This window comes from Ruditapes philippinarum, unplaced genomic scaffold (genome assembly GCF_026571515.1).
Source record: "Ruditapes philippinarum isolate M1 unplaced genomic scaffold, ASM2657151v2 ctg2645_1_1_1_1, whole genome shotgun sequence".
Taxonomy (NCBI): domain Eukaryota; kingdom Metazoa; phylum Mollusca; class Bivalvia; order Venerida; family Veneridae; genus Ruditapes; species Ruditapes philippinarum.
Genome location: NW_026858134.1, coordinates 137,129 through 153,647, shown reverse-complemented (window position 1 = coordinate 153,647; position 16,519 = coordinate 137,129). Strand labels below are relative to the sequence as shown.

The 16,519-nt window shown below is 32.3% G+C and overlaps 1 protein-coding gene across 1 annotated transcript; it reads right to left on the bottom strand.

The window, feature by feature from the left end:
- Positions 1-381: 381 nt before the first annotated feature.
- Positions 382-6,612, bottom strand: LOC132752215 (uncharacterized). The gene is made up of 4 exons (XM_060742522.1): positions 6,445-6,612; positions 5,420-5,601; positions 4,785-4,934; positions 382-1,664 (listed from the first exon to the last, which is right to left on the bottom strand). Exons 2-4 carry the CDS (start codon positions 5,574-5,576, stop codon positions 1,444-1,446), a joined length of 528 nt encoding a protein of 175 aa, XP_060598505.1. The 5' UTR covers positions 5,577-5,601; positions 6,445-6,612; the 3' UTR covers positions 382-1,443.
- Positions 6,613-16,519: the final 9,907 nt, after the last annotated feature.

Here is a 16,519-nt window from a genome sequence, read left to right as displayed (position 1 = left end):
AAAGACACACTTGAATATGTTCCATTGGATCCAGCAGGATTAAGCAACAAATCAAGTCTTTTACTAAGGTAAAAACGGCCTGACTCTGACAGGGTTTGAACCTGCACACGGCTAGAGATTCGGAGATTAATTATGGTATGTCTGTAGGTGTCGAATAAGCCACGAGAATGCGTTAATCACTTGATCGCAATTATGCCTTCCAATATTTAGCAAATCCTGTTTTGTTTAACACTTTCCGTAAGTATTCTAAAACGTTCAAGTGCAGTTTGTTAGTAAGTCAGTTTATTTACAGTGCTAGCTTCATGTGAATTACGCTGAATTATTGATACATGTTTTCATTGAATATCCAAATTAATTAAAAAAAAGAACAAGATCACCAACAAAGTTTAAAAAATTTATTCAGTACAGAGTAATTACGTTGAGATACATTATACATGTATATCCATTAAAAAAGTACATGTGTACATTTAAAAATATACTATGTGCAGGTTGTTATCATACAGAATATAGTTGATAATGTAAATGTGACAATGATGTTATGTTTTATGGATGATAACAAGTATCTTACTTTCCTTTTAATAAGTAAAGGGAAGTAACACAATTACCTATATGAAATATCTTTTGAAGAGTTATCTTTTCTGGATATCGCAACAAATGGGAAAATGTAAAACTAATTGTATCGGTGTCAATATCTTAATCATGGTAATATCTGTTTAATATTGTATATCCAATGTATTTTAAAATAAACACTTTTTGACAAGATCTTGAAAATATCTTTACTTGTTTTTTTGTAAGAACTGACACGTTTGGGTTAAAGGATCACATATTTTACAATGTAGGTCTAAAGCTCTCCTGTACAAAATGACAGGTCGGACAAAGTCCTTCCTTGAACGTGACAGAGCGGACAAAAGCCCTCTCGTGAAAATGATAGGGCGGACAAAAAACCCTTTGGTGAAAATGATAGGGCGGACAAAAACCCTTTAGTGAAAATGATAGGCGGATAAAAGCATTCATGTGAAAATGATGGAGCGAACAAAAGACCCCATATAAGAATAATATGGCGAACAAAAACCCTCCCATAACAATAAAATATACATACCAGTTATTTAAATTTTTTTTTTAAATAATTTAACTACAGACAAATGCTCATTTTCTAGACATAAACAGCATTATTGTAATTCACATTTGTAACTCGCATTTGTAAATTCTTGAAATATTATTCTATGCTTACGTATGCAGAGTCATTTTAACAGGGGGAGGGGTGGCTTTCGTCTGTTTCCGTTTTCGTGACAATGTGAGCGGAACGTCAATGTGTCAACTAGACAAGACGATTAAAAAGCATAAAGCTCAAATTATGATACGACAATACATTGTATACAATTTGTTATTTAACACATATAACAAAAGCACAGATATAAGTGAAGTGTAGACTACATACATGTATTAAACTGGTACGCTATCAACGTTGGATGTAACATTGTTTTCAGGACAAGGAATTTTGTAAAAAAAATATCCTGAAACAAGAGATAGAAGAAGTGCAACTATTGCAAGGTAAAAAGATGCCCCGTAATCAATATCTATCTTGTTGAACAACTTTTCCAGCCTTTTCTCCGCATGCGATTTTTTCGTCCCAATTATGATGACACAAATACAGATGAAAATACCTGGAACAAAAGTAGTCGAATTAGTATATAAATGGATGATTTTCCAAATACATGTATGTTAAAAATGATGATGTTCCAAATATGTTAAAAATTAACCGTATTGTTTCAAACAATATTGCAAATACTGTAATAATTCAACTGTATAGTACAAATATAGGAGAAAGACGTTTATAAGCTTTATAGCTTTCGGCTCTAATCCTTTTTTATTCGTGCATCTATACTTATTGTAAATGTATTAACAACATGCTGACTTATTGTTTGACATTTAAACTATGTTTAAACTATAGATCTAGATGGTATTCAAGTTTTTTTTCTAAAAGTACAGAATTAATTTTAATCAAGTTGTATACCAAATAAATATTTCATGAGAAACGGTAGCCACGTGCGAAATATGATAATTTTCATACTACAATGTGAAAATACCTGCTTTTTTTTAAAGACAAAAAAACCCCTAGAATTTTCTGTTTATCATATTCATTTCCCTTTTTTGACATAACAGTTTGAAAGACTTTCCTTTAATTTTGTGTATAAGTTGAATATAGAAGAAAGTAGTCCAGCTAGAAACCAGTGAAAATACGGAAAATATGTTTCACTGCAATGAAAAATATTTTACAGTGAAAATACACAAAATGAAAATATGCATTTTACTCCATCAATATTTTTCAATATTTCATTTATCAGTATATAGTAAAAATCATCGTATTTTATCATCAAAATATATTGTATAAAAGAAATGAGCATTCATACTCACATTACTGAAGTAAATATTCTATTAAAAAGGAATGAAAGAAACCTTATTTCTTTTGAAATATTCTCTGGGACCAGTTTTATTGGCATGGCTACCATTTTTTGTCTCGTTCTGTTTTTTAAAATCTGTTTCATTTTGACTTCTCCATCTTCCAGTCGGGACAAAATAATTCATCGGTTTTAGTAAAAGTACACAAATATGTTGTGATTGAACATAACAGAGACCGCCGGTGTCATTGGCGTTATAGGCATTAACATTTTACATGTTTCTCGCAGAGTATAAGATTGGTGGTTTATTATTCATCACAAACATTATATGCGCAGGCTGGTCTGGATCCATGCTGGTCGCAAACGCACTATGTTGGTTTTGTCATAACGCGGCTCATATGTACATTATTTTACACAAAATGTCTTTACAGGAAACTTAAGAAAGGAATGTATTTAGCTAATTTTATCATTATATATACATTTTTACGTATAATTTATTATACTTTTAAAATTGTTTATAAATGGTCATTTAAAAAAATACGTGTGTCTTGGTTAATTAATAAGACGACACGATCAGCAAAGATGGTATGAGTAGAGTCAGTTGTCACCTGCAGTATGAGAGTTTATAATTGGTATAAGGGATTGGTTAGTTAGAGGTAGTGTCGTGTGACACGCAACTGTTATAACAATACAGCAAATTTTCTTTCTTTGTTTTCTTTTCTTTTTCTCTTCAATCTTTTCGCTAATTTTAAACATGAAAAGGTATAGTTACTTAACGCATATTTACTTTAATATAAAACTATCTTTTCTTTATGAAAATGATTTTAAACATTTACAGCGAAGGGCCAACGATAATGTTTCAAAAACATTTGTATATTGTTTAATAATGTTGAAGTAAAAGAATTGATGTAAATTCATATGTGCCGTGCCATGACAAAACCAATATAGTGCGTTTGCGACAATTATGGATACAGACCAGCCTGCGCATCCGCGCGGTCTGATCAGGATCCATGCTGTTCGCTTACAAACCCTATTACATGTAGAGAAACTGACAGCGAACATCATGGATCCTGATCAGACTCCGCGGATGCGCAGGCTGGTCTGGATCCGTGCTGGTCGCAAACGCATTATGTTGGTTTTGTCATGGCGCGGCTAATATAGGCAATACAATATTATTAATTAAATAGGAATTCTGTAGATTTACATGGAAACACATTCAATTAAAATATTCACGAGTCGTTTATTCAGTTCTTCCAATTGTTCTCACTCTACAGAAAAATACAGCAACATTGCAAAGGTACTAATAACGCGGAGTGAAACGATACTCAGACGCATAGTCACAGTTTACTATTAATCAATTTAAGTTAAAACATGGTCTTAAATGCCGCCAAATATTATAATTCAATTTTTATTAATTCAATGGAAAAATTCATACAGTCCTCATAATTTGATGACCAATTCACAGACACTTGGGGTTTGGAGCTCAAAACGCTTTTAAAATCCAAATAAAATGCATATTTGTCAATCCCAGCACATGTACTGATCATATATATAAAAAAACTTAATAGATGTTGACATATGATTTTTTTTTTAAAACGGCTTATATTAAGTTTTTTTGATATATATGATCAGTACATGTGCTGGGATTGACAAATATGCATTTTATTTGGATTTTAAAAGCGTTTTGAGCTCCAAACCCCAAGTGTCTGTGGACCAATTATCCTTCAGCCATTACTTTACACGTTGTTCTTTGTTGGATTTTTAGTCAAATCGACGAATAGACCTTTTTACGATACGATATTTGCATAGAAATGGATGTTGCATTTCGCACATGCACGATAATAGTTTATTTTGATAAATAACCAATAAAGGTGTACGATAATTTGCTAGTGACATTATTAAAGCATTGAACTCCTAAAATACAAAATTTATGGGCAATATTCCTTTTTTCTCTCCCAAACTTACAGGCTTTAATGAATGCGATTTCAAGTTATGTCATCTGGAAAACAGTTATTCTGGGATGACTTAAAAAGTGAATTGATATTAATAACATATATACGGTGGGACAGAGATGACATGTGTGTATGTTATTGATCTCGTGCGCACGAGATACTGTATCGTGCGCACGATATATTATGTTGTGCGAACAAGTTACAAAGTCGTTACTACACTCCTATATAGGACGATGCTCTTTTGTCCTATGCAGATTGCGCATGCGAGAGAAAATACTACATCCGGTCAATTTTTCATAGCAACCGGACCGCGTCGTAAAAATGTCTATATATGTTTAAAGGTCATATTTTTTATGTCTTTTTTATTTAATCATTAATGAATTACTAGTAGTAAGTTTAACAAACAAAATTGATGCTAGACGAATTTAGTTACCTGCGGCAAAACTTGCAAAGAAAGCAAATCGTGAAAGATATCTTTTGTCTTCCATATTGTAAGTGTACAACACGCAGACTGCGATACTCAAACACTGAGCAAGAAATCCCATGATCATTGTAGCTTGTGAGCCTTCAATCCAGTCCGGTGCTGAAAATAAAAGACACCCATACGTGTATATGTGTAAGAAAATCTACTTGTTACTTCATCACTTCAAATCAATGAAAGACTACTTGACCTAAATTTCAAAAATGATTGCAAACGTCACCAACAGAACCTTTATTGCTAGTAATTATAGGTAGTTCCCGAGTTTTACAATATGATCAAAACTGGCAGCCATTTGGCGGTCATAAATGACCATATATGAAAATAAGTAAAGTATAAGTAGGGAGAAATGTAAACTGGCATTTTGTTTATGAAGTCGATAGTAAGTTATTTAGATGCAACAATAATCCATTGTATCATAGTTTGGTTGTAAAAAATGTTTAAAGTTTTACCGACGGGTATGTGATAAAAATGTATAAAATCATTTTTTTCTAAGTGTCATATTGTGACAAGTTTCATCAAGTTTTAAAAAATTGTGATGATGTGTTTTTTGAAATACTAGGTATTCGTTCGTAATACTTAAACATTACCATTTTTAATTGCGGCACATACATCAAAAATACACATTTTAAACAATCCGACATGTCCATGTTCAGCCGTATACCATTGCGGCAGACGCAAACTTATTATACAGATAACTACAGAAACACCCTGTATTAATATTCCTATACGCATACTCTTGTTCATTTTCTCAAACAGATCGATTGTAGTTCTGAAAATAAAAAAAATATTAAAACATTTAATAGATGTAAATGAAGAAAGAAATTGTAAAATAAGAAGACGAAAATATTAAACTCTCCATGTGACACATTTAATCCTTGCCATACTAAATATCTTAAATTTCTATCTGGACAAAATCATTTATCCTAAGAAAAATTTCAAAATATGTACTGACTGTATAGTGAACAGTGCAGACCATGATCAGGCAGACGGCGCGGATGTGCTGGCTGATCTTGGGTTAATTCAGTGGCCACCAGAACGGTTCGGTTAAAGCTTGTTGGTTATGTACACATCAGTTCATCAGATTAACAAAATATTCAAAGTTCCATAGAAATGTATATATGTATACATATATATATATCTGTATATGTAACATAATGTAAAATTGTTGACTGAGCAGATTAAGTTTTGTATGCTTTTGTTGGCAAGTATTTATTGCCCTAATGCCCCTGTCCACAATGGGTTCGAGTAGTCCGGTGGCGATTTTATCAAAGAAGCTTTTTTTCCTGCACATTTTAATAAGAATTCTAAGTTATCTATTAATAAATCATTCTCTAATACTGAATCATAATAATATTCATGAATAGTCATGGTATACATATAGGTTTTCTGGTTAAAATACAGTGAAAATTTCATCGTAAACACAAACAAACAAAATTTCCTTAATATATATATCCTCTTAAATTGTCGTTTTGATGCGAAAATTAAAAAAAAATGAACCAGCCAGGCGTACGGCTTTCATCAAAATTCCAATCCGGTGTTAAAAGACCAATATACACCTCTGAGACCGATAATTTTTCTCAATTATACAAATCATAAACTTCAAAATTCCTACCTGAATTAGTGTTGTTGTATTTTATATTCTGTTAAACAAGTATTGAAACACTTCAGTATTAATTTAGATTTTAAATATGTCTGATTTTAGTGTCATGTAAGACTACTAAAATACTACCACTTAATGATGCAAACTTACTTTATATTAGATTAAAACCTAGCGTTTTCACTGTAAACTAACATTGTGTCCGGGAGGATTTTTCATGAAGGGATATTATAATGAGGATCCTTGTTATCAATTAAAGATAATTCACTTAATAATGAACTACATTTGAGCCGCGTCACGACAAAACCAACATAGTGCGTTTGCGACCAGCATGGATCCAGATCAGCCTGGGCAACCGCTGTTCCCTATCAGTTTCTCTACTTGTAATAGGGTTGATAAGCGAACAGCATGGATCCTGATCAGCGCAGGCTGATCTGAATCCATGCTGGTCGCAAACGCATTATGTTGGTTTTGTCGTGACACGGCTCATTTGTATCATTTCAACATCTTTAAATGCAATCTTAAGTTGTATTAATTGTTAATGCGTGCGAAGTCCTAACAGCTCAGTTACCACTAAAACAAATGTGTTAGAACCATGTTTTTATTCTGTAAGTTACTTACACATTTCTATAAAATATCTTGTTATGCTAAATATACAGCGTTGTTTGACTTTAAAGAATCATAAACGCAATTTTCAGCATTACAAGGCTCGCAGAACATTCAATTTTTCTATTTCATATTTCCAAACAACGCTTTAAAGAAATAGAATGACTTCAGAGGGACAATTAAACACCAAAGCTTCCATGAACGCTTATTTTATTTCAAATTATTTTTCGCTTTTAGGAATGATGCGGAGTTCAAGAAACCTGTAATTGTATCTTACATACTTTTGTGTCTAAATAATTAAACATGCAGCTGTTTTTTATTCAATAAAGGGACATAACTGGAAGAAAACATAAGCATATGTTGCAGAAAATATTTGGAATTTGCACAATGACATCGAAGAAATGACAGTGCCTTGTGTCACATATAAATCTCAAACTTTCCTGTGGCACATTAGTTATATTACTGCAGGGATGAACACATGACACCTAAACGCGTCGCATTCATCTTCTTATAAGATTGGTGTTATAATGTGGGACTATCATGCCTTTGTATATGAAGTGGTTTGAGCGCTTTGATCTTATGATATAATATGCTTCGAATAATATATAACTACGATATCCAAAATGGGTTGGCCACCCTGTATTATATAGAACAGAATATATTTTTATTTTCAATTTATTATATACAGCTCATCTTCTTATATAAAGGAAAGCCATTACGCTTTAAGTTAATGCTTTAATTTAAGGAAAACGATTTTATATTTCTTGAATGAGCATATTGATCATCTTTATTACGAATCTACATTCGTATTTCTTTACAAAAAATAAACTACCAAAAATATTTTCCACCTTCAAAGTGGAGATCTACCTTATATATGTGCCAAAAAATCATGACATTAAATTAAATATTGGCATATGTATAAAAATACTTTGTAGGTTCCTGTTGATCTTCGTACAGTCATACATCTTACTCCCGATAGACCGTACACAAAGAAACCATGTTGAAAAAGATAAAAGTATCGAGTTGGTACGTTGGTGTGGAAGATACATAAAAGCCTACTTCTGTTCTTTAACTTGATCTGTCACTGCTGATTTTATGTGTATATTATTAGTTTTAAAGACTTTTTAGAGACTAATGTTGCACCTAAACAAGGTTAGCTTTTAAAAAAGCTAGTAGCGACTCGCTTCGTAATTTCTTTCCAGGGGCGTGTTTAAATAACATAACATAACATAACATAATCTTTATTTGGCATAAAATAGCATGAGCATACATATAGCCAATATACTTTCAATTACATATGAAAAGGGATAAACGTGTTACAAACATTGTACAATATTTAACAATTTACAGAAGAATGGTACAAAACAACAATTAATACTGAACAGAATAGAACAATTAAATGTAAAAATGACAGTTCTGTTAGCTGAAAAGATTTTAGCGAACATCAAAATAAAAGTGACATATAAAGTTAAGGAAGCCAGTTCTCTCAGTTTAACAAAGAGGAATATGAGTATATATGAAGATGCATGTAAACAGATAGAATGGAGTCCCTATGTCTATGCACATTTACTATATGGCCTGTTGACCTAGACCAGAAAAAAATAGATTCATAAAAATGTCTCTTTATACGAAGTTAAGTTGTAATATGTTATTTAGTATTGGAATAAGTGACAGATACAATTCCTTAAGTAAACACAAGTTGTCAATCAATTCAGCCAGAAAAGCCGGGATCTTATTAAAAAATAGGATCCCGGAAATTGACCAGTTCAAGAATACAGTTTTCAGAAAAGCCGGGATCATATTAAAAAATAAAGAGATCCCAAGAAAAGCTGGGATCGTATTAAAACATATAGGGATCCCGGGATTTGACCAATTCAAGAATATAGTCTTTGATTTTTCCAATTAATTAGGCATATAATTATAAGTATTGTGATTTTGTTAATAAATAGCTCTAAATATATCTATATCCTAAGTTAAATCAATTTAACTTTCATTACTTACAATTAAAAAAAACTCCCGGATCCCGGCCAGTAAATACATACACTAAATACCGGAAAGGATGAAATGACCGGAAAAAGGAAAATGAAAAAAATGCACAGAACCAGATGTCGTTTATGTTAATTAACCAAACGAAAACTTACTACAGAGTAAACAGGACTGGCGAAATCGCTAAATCAAAAGTCAGTGTAAATATGATTTACTGAAAAGAATCCATGAAAACAAACATTTTAATCATCATTATATCTTTTAGCTCAAAACAATACGTGCTGTTTTTTAAAAATGGCGTGAAAATTGAAGGTTTTTTGACGCTTTATAAGATCAAATTTGATTGGCTAAATAATTTTGGATCCTAGCCCTGATAGATAAATTTTGTAGAAAGCTGGGAGCTAAGCTTCGATTAAATTTTTGGATGGATTTGGGGTTTTAGGTTGTTTCTCAGTAAAATCCTAACGTAATACCGGCTCGCCGTGGCGAGCCGGCATAAACGGTTGTTTTTCATATTTAACCCAAGGTGCTAGGCGAGAGTTGTATTGTACACAATTGTTTGCATAATCCGACTTTTACCGAATTTATAATTAGAATACATCAAACTTCATTCAAATATTATTAGAGAGGACAAAGATTGGAATGTTTTCATAATTTGACAGCAGTCGTGTATAGACCTTTTTACAGTACGATTTTTCCATAGCAACGCATGTTGCATTTCGCGCATGCGCATCATGCGTAGGACAAAAGCGCAATAACGATACAATACATTTTAGCGTAATTAAAGGCTTTAAAAGACGTGATTTCAAGTTATGTCATCCAGAAAACAGAAATTTTAGGGGTGAATTAAAGCGGTAAGTACTTAAAACGTGAATTGATATTTATAACAGATATACAAAATAAGCCAGCTAGTTATAATATCATTCAAACGGGTCGATTAAGTACCATGACATAGTTAGTTACTGAAAACAATTAAAATGATTAATCGTAATTAGTAAGTTACTGTTATTTATACCAATCTCATCAATGTTTATTGATTTTGTGAAGTGACAAATTGTGTACGTGACGTACATTTCCATACAAGGAACCGGATAAAATATGTGTTATTACACTACCTTAAAGGGACTCCACTGATTTTTTGTACATGATGGGACTGAAATTTTTTTTCCAGATAAATGTACCATTTGATGTAGGTTTAGACCACTAATCTTTGTGCAAAAGCTAAGATCATTCGCGCACTTCGTTTTTACAGAATAATTATTCAAATTGTGAAAAAATGACCCAAAATGAAAAGCGTTTAAACGCTTTTCACTCAAATCAGGCTAAGAGAATCATAAAAATACGATTTTCAAGTTATTTCAAAGTATATTTCTTAACTATCTTTGCATATATATGTCTGTTTAAAGTGCCCTAGCTCATTTATGTAAGAAATTCAAATGTAATAATTTTAATCTTTTAAACCTCAGTGGAGTCCCTTTAACTTCTTAAGAGTTTGAAAAATTATTTAAATATATATGTGACTTAAAACTTTCTGTTTGGCATCTCAGTCAAGTCGGATAAATGATGAAATTAGCTAAACTGAAAACTAAAAATGCATTACATCACATGTTCCGACTTTTCTTTTTCAGAAATGATAATTAACCTCGATTTTAAAAGTTATAAAATTTATATAGAAATGTTATATATTATATGTTATAAAATAGTTTTTATATGGACGATTTCAACAACAAATAAAATGACTTCTTTATATGCTAATATATATATTTCCATATTTTTTACAACAATAATCTCAATGTCAGGCGCGTGATCGTAAGGGATTCGTCTTTTCCATGCCTTTTTGGGCATCCTTGGCCACAAAACTTTTAAGGCATCTTTTGTGTTTCTGTTAAAAGCTATTTTATATGATTTTCTAATTTTTACCTTAAACTAACTCGGAATTGTCTATGAATTTCTACTACATTTCTATGTAGGGCAAGCCTTTTTTTTTGGCCGTACGCAAATTGCGCAGGCGCGAAAAGATACTACTTCCGGTCAATTTTTCATAGTAACGGACCGCGTCGTTTTGTTTGTTTGTTTGTTTGGATTTTTACGGCACGTCAACACATAACTGGCCATATCGTGCCGAATGCTATAATAGGCTTAAAATATTATGTAAAACATTGTAAATGACAATAGAAATGAGCCAATTAGATTTATCTCTTTTAAGTTTATCTCTTTTAAATAATCAATTATGTTTTTTGATGGAATTGTATTAAAAAGTTCTTTGAGTGAGTTTACAGAATAAAATCTATTACGGGCCTGTGAAAAATCATGACATTCAAGAAGAAAATGCTTGACAGTAAAATTTTCATTACAACCTACACAGAAAGGGGCATTGTCATTTGTGAGGAGATAAGAGTGGGTAGTTTTAGTGTGTCCAATTCGGCATCGAAGAAGAACTGTTTGATCACGGCGTAAAAAGATCTATAGTGTGTATATATATTATCGCCACGATTATCCGATAAAAAGCGACGTTATTATTACGTGCAGTATTAAAAGATCCGGTTATTTCATAGTGATGCTGATAACAAAGTTCGCACATATAAGTGAGACATCTGATTTTGACGAGTATTCTACATAATCTCTTAACATAATCTAGACTTTTATACTTCAGATAAAGTGAAATAACAGGATCCGTTCAAGCATTCATATAACGGGATTTAAACCGCTCTTTTCATTGCGGAAATAAACGACATAATTATTTGGGTGACACTTAATAATATAATAATGTGATAACATCCTTTCACATAAATCAGATTATTACAAGCGTTTCTTGGTATTTCATGTTTCCCAGGATATAACACTTTTTTAAGAGTCATGACGTAGTATAACATAATCACAAGTTATATAGCTTTTGTATATTTCATATTAATTTGATCGAGTCAAGGACGAATGTTCGACACCGGTATGTCCATTTAAAACCTGTTTCAATGCAATTGTGACAAATTTGATAATTGGAGATCTTCTGAAATTACATGTTACTCAACAGGTATAAAACTTAACTGATATACCGCTGGGTTTTAAACATTATTTTCCTAGGGAAGTCCTGTATCAACACTAATGTGATACATTGTATACTGCTAGGTTACATAGAACGTGTTCCTGGGCAAGAACTGTGTCAATACTAATGTGATATACCGTCAGGTTACATATAACGTGTTCCTGGGAGAGTTTTGAATCAGTACAAATGTGATATACCTTTGGGTTACATAGAACGTGTACCTGGGCAAGTTTTGTATCAGTACTACTAATATGATTTACCGCTGCGATAACATAGAACTTGTTCCTAGCAAATATTGTATTAATACCAATGTAATATACAACCGGGTTACCTGGACAAGTTTTATATCAGTATTACATGTACATGTAATAAGATACTCATTCGGGTTACATAGAACGTGTTCCTCGTCTAATTCTGTATCAGTACTAATATGAAAGAACATGTTCCTATATCAATTCTAATACAAGAAAAGCATTGATGCAAAGCATCAAAGGGCGTCCAAGCAAGAAATGCAACAAGTGAAGATGAATTAGTAGATATCTGATGACCACATATTCTTATAAACTTTTCAAGAATTGTATATCATTTATGAATGGGCAGACAAAAGACATTGTGTATCATGAACTTAGGTAGGCATGATAGAGATTAGAATAGTGTATGTTTTTTTTTTCCACAGGATCTTGAAATTCTTTCAATATTAACGATAATATCCGAAATATACAGGTCTATAATATCCAAAATATACCCTCCTATATGGTATAAGTTTATTTATATTATTAAGAGGGTATTTTTGGATATTATCATTAATATTGGTTATTTGTTAGAATTTCAAGTTCATGTGGTATTTTCTTCGGAACATAAATAGACCAAGTATGTTTAAGTTTACTCAATTATTAAAAAGTGATAAAAATAAAGAAACAATTATGCTTTGTAAATATATTAATGAAGCCTTCAAATTAAGATATCAGATTATTAATGCTTAGATATGTATTTCAACCTACTTTTATGTATACCTAACAGATCCAACTAATGAAAAGTTTTATTGTGTATACTACTGTGTATGTAATATCCATTATGCTTTAATATTTGTGTCATCTCTATTTTGTTTTGTCCATCCAATATAATTATTATGTTTACTTTCATGTCATTGTATTTTTCATGTCATTATATATGTATGCTTGTATATATGTTAATCACGAGAAACTTGTAGTTTAAGTGAAATAAACGTTCTTCTTCTCTTCTTCTTCATAAAAAATAGTACTAAAAATTAACAAAGTTTGATAATTGATTGATAGGGAGGTCAATCTACTATTTTAATGAATTACTTCAAAAACTTCGTCTGACCCACCTGAGTGTTTACATTTCTATCAATAAACCCATAACAACTCATGTTAAAATTACAGACGAAAGTGAAATACTATGAAACAACAATTCGTAAAAATAGCCTTCTTATTTTTTCAATATAGATTTATTAAGAGTGCAATTAATTGTTTGAATATGTGTCTGCAAAATTCTCCAGTCATAGCGCAACACGAATGACCGTTTCGTTAAACTAGAACTACTTCTATAAATAGATTTTCGGACTTTCACAATGTTAAGGTCATCATTCTATTTATAGGTACAGCAGTAACATACATAATAACCCACATGATTAATAAAAAAACCGAAGAGCGTGATTAATTGACGGATAAGATAATTTCATTTGAATATGTTTGCATTGCGAAATTCTCCAGTTCGCTATTTATTAAACATATCGCGACATTTCATTTTTCATCATACCAAACGGAATGATCGGCTATTATGACAGACGAAAACGCCCGAGAAGTTGCAATTGCCCTTTCACAAAATCTGATTTCATTCCATAAGGGGCGTCGCGCTTCGGCGCGGACGCCAATGATATACCGATGGGTTACATAGAACGTGTTCCGGGGCAAGTATCATATCAGTACTGTATCAGTACTAATAATTATGATATACCATCGTGTTACATAGAACGAGTTCCTGGCAGTAAATGTGTATCTGTATACTAATACGAAAGAACGTATTCCGGGCAAGTATTATATCAGTACATATATGACATACCGCCGGGTTTCATAGAACATATTTCTGGACAAGGAGCGTATCATAACAAGTATGATATACCTTCGGGTTACGCAGAACGTGCTTCTGGGCAGATATTGTATCAGTGAATGTGTATCAGATCTAATATAAAAAGAACGTGTTCCTCAGCAAGTGTTGTATCAGTACTTATATGATTTAACGCCATATTACATAGAACGTGTTCCTTGACAAGTACTGTATCAGTACTAATATGTTTTACCTTCAGGTTACATAGAAGGTCTTCTTGGGCAAGTACTGAATCAGTACTTATGTGACATACCGCCGGCATAATAGATAAAGTTCGTTACTTTGTTGTCTGTAAGGTATTAAATATTTTTATGTTTAAAACAACACTAAAACGTTTTTATGTAATCTAAGGGCGATACGTATAACCATTCAAAAAATTTGTTTACCTTCGCATATGTGCATGCATGTTTTAGCCTAAAGTTTGAACGGGTTTATTTACTAAGCCTTTTTTACGGGGGAGGAAGTGTTACACGAAGGATGGAGTTCTTATGATAACTTGTTCAGAAGTTCTTGTGATAACTGTCACGGAGTTCGTCGGAAAACATCTGTATATACTACAAAAAAAAACTCGTTAAAAATGTTTTTTTTTCATCTTTCCAAAAGGAGTTTTAGATGCTAAATTAAACTTCAATAATTAAGCTTGTCTTACATCTTGTATTATGTGTCAGAAACTAATTCACATGCCATTTTTAATCGCATCTTGCTATAAATCTGGAAGTTTTCAGTAAAATTTCCAAATTACTTGCCATTTCACAATTATTGACCTGTTTATTTCTGGTCTTCATCCTTGCTATACATAATTACCTAATTATAATGCAAAATTGCAAACATAAAGCACCGGCTAACAGATTTATACCCGATTTTTCAAATGTCCCGGAGTTCTTGTGATAACTCTTAAGAGGTCACAGAGTTCTTATGATAACTTTTGTTATTGCCAGTGTGTTTCTTGCGCTAAATTACGGCACGTTTTAGCGTTTTTTGTTATTCAATGAGATTGTAAATCATTATGAAATGTAGTACGTTCATCCTTTGCGCAAAAAATAGGATATATAATGTTGGTTTTGAGTGAATTTTAGTTCAAGAGATATTATTTCTTACCCCTGTATCTTTTTCATGGTATTTTTTTTGTTTGACGCAGTTTTCGTAGACTGGAAAAAGGATTTATGTACTGGTTTCCTAGCAGTTTCCGGCCCCTAGCAGTTTTCTGGCCCTTTATCATTTTCATCCAGACTTACAATCTATTTTTTCTCAGTTAAGCATCTATATTACGGCATCAATCAGAGAAACATTTGTTTTCTATGTAAAACAGCAGTTATAATAGTACTAAGTACAGCGATTAATATGTTTCAAAGTTTTGTCTGTTGTTTTAAGTTACATTAGAGAATTTGCGACACTTTCAAGCAACACCTGGGGAATTCTTGTTTGAATGCCCATGCACAATAACTGAAATCCCATTCTAGGTAAATCTGGAACCTGGAGGGACAGTTCAAATTTTTTCGAGAGATCGGTAGTTAGAGCCCGCCGCAGTTGAGTTTTTATCATGTATCGTACTTTTTTAAGACATAGGTGTGGAAATTATCCTGGTTATATACTCATTTATTATGGTATAAAATGATACAAATTACTTAGCCCTTAGGTAAGGGAAGCATGCCTATATATTGTCTGCTTAAGAAAGGTGGTTGCTTAAAACATTTGGAACTGAGAACAACGTGTACGTTTTGAGACATTTTTGTTTTGTGGTGTAAGCCATTATACTGCTGAATATCAATGGCCGCTGGTTCAATCTTTACTGTAGATGATAGCCTATCACAGGGTAAATATTTGGCTTCCGTGACTCCAGTGGATGAACGTCTATATTAATAACACTAAATCCTGCCATTTAGTTAAAACTTGAGATATTTTGAACAAATAAAACACAGACATTTTCATGGATTTTTCCGAAGCTGTCACTGCTCAAAAAAGTCTCAAACAGGAAAAAACGAGTCCAAAATTACCTAATAGTATCTCCAGTCAATGGACAATAGTTTCATAGCAATGAAATGGACCGTATTTTTGTAATATAATAATATCAACCAAATTTATAACCTACCTATACCGAGGGGTAAATTTCAGCTATCTGCCATCACTGCAGTGATCTGCCATCACTGGTGCCGGTAATACGGTGTGTTCCATCGTCTTCTAGTCTGAAGTGCAGATCTATATATGTGTGTAAGTTAATTATTTTACTAAGTAAATGTCTAAAGAATTTTGAATGAAATTTTTATGATGTTACTTTTTGAGTGTCCAAAAGAGAAAGGCTTTTGGGTCTCCGTTGCATGTACCGGCACCTAC

Bases quoted from the DNA above. Each gene is read 5' to 3' on its own strand.
- LOC132752215 (XM_060742522.1), bottom strand. From the start codon at position 5,576: ATGAACAAGAGTATGCGTATAGGAATATTAATACAGGGTGTTTCTGTA. The intron at 4,935-5,419 runs GTAATGTTTAAG...TTTTATTTTCAG, and splicing joins ATGTGCCGCAATTAAAAATG to CACCGGACTGGATTGAAGGC. The intron at 1,665-4,784 runs GTAACTAAATTC...CTTTTGTTCCAG, and splicing joins CTTTGCAAGTTTTGCCGCAG to GTATTTTCATCTGTATTTGT.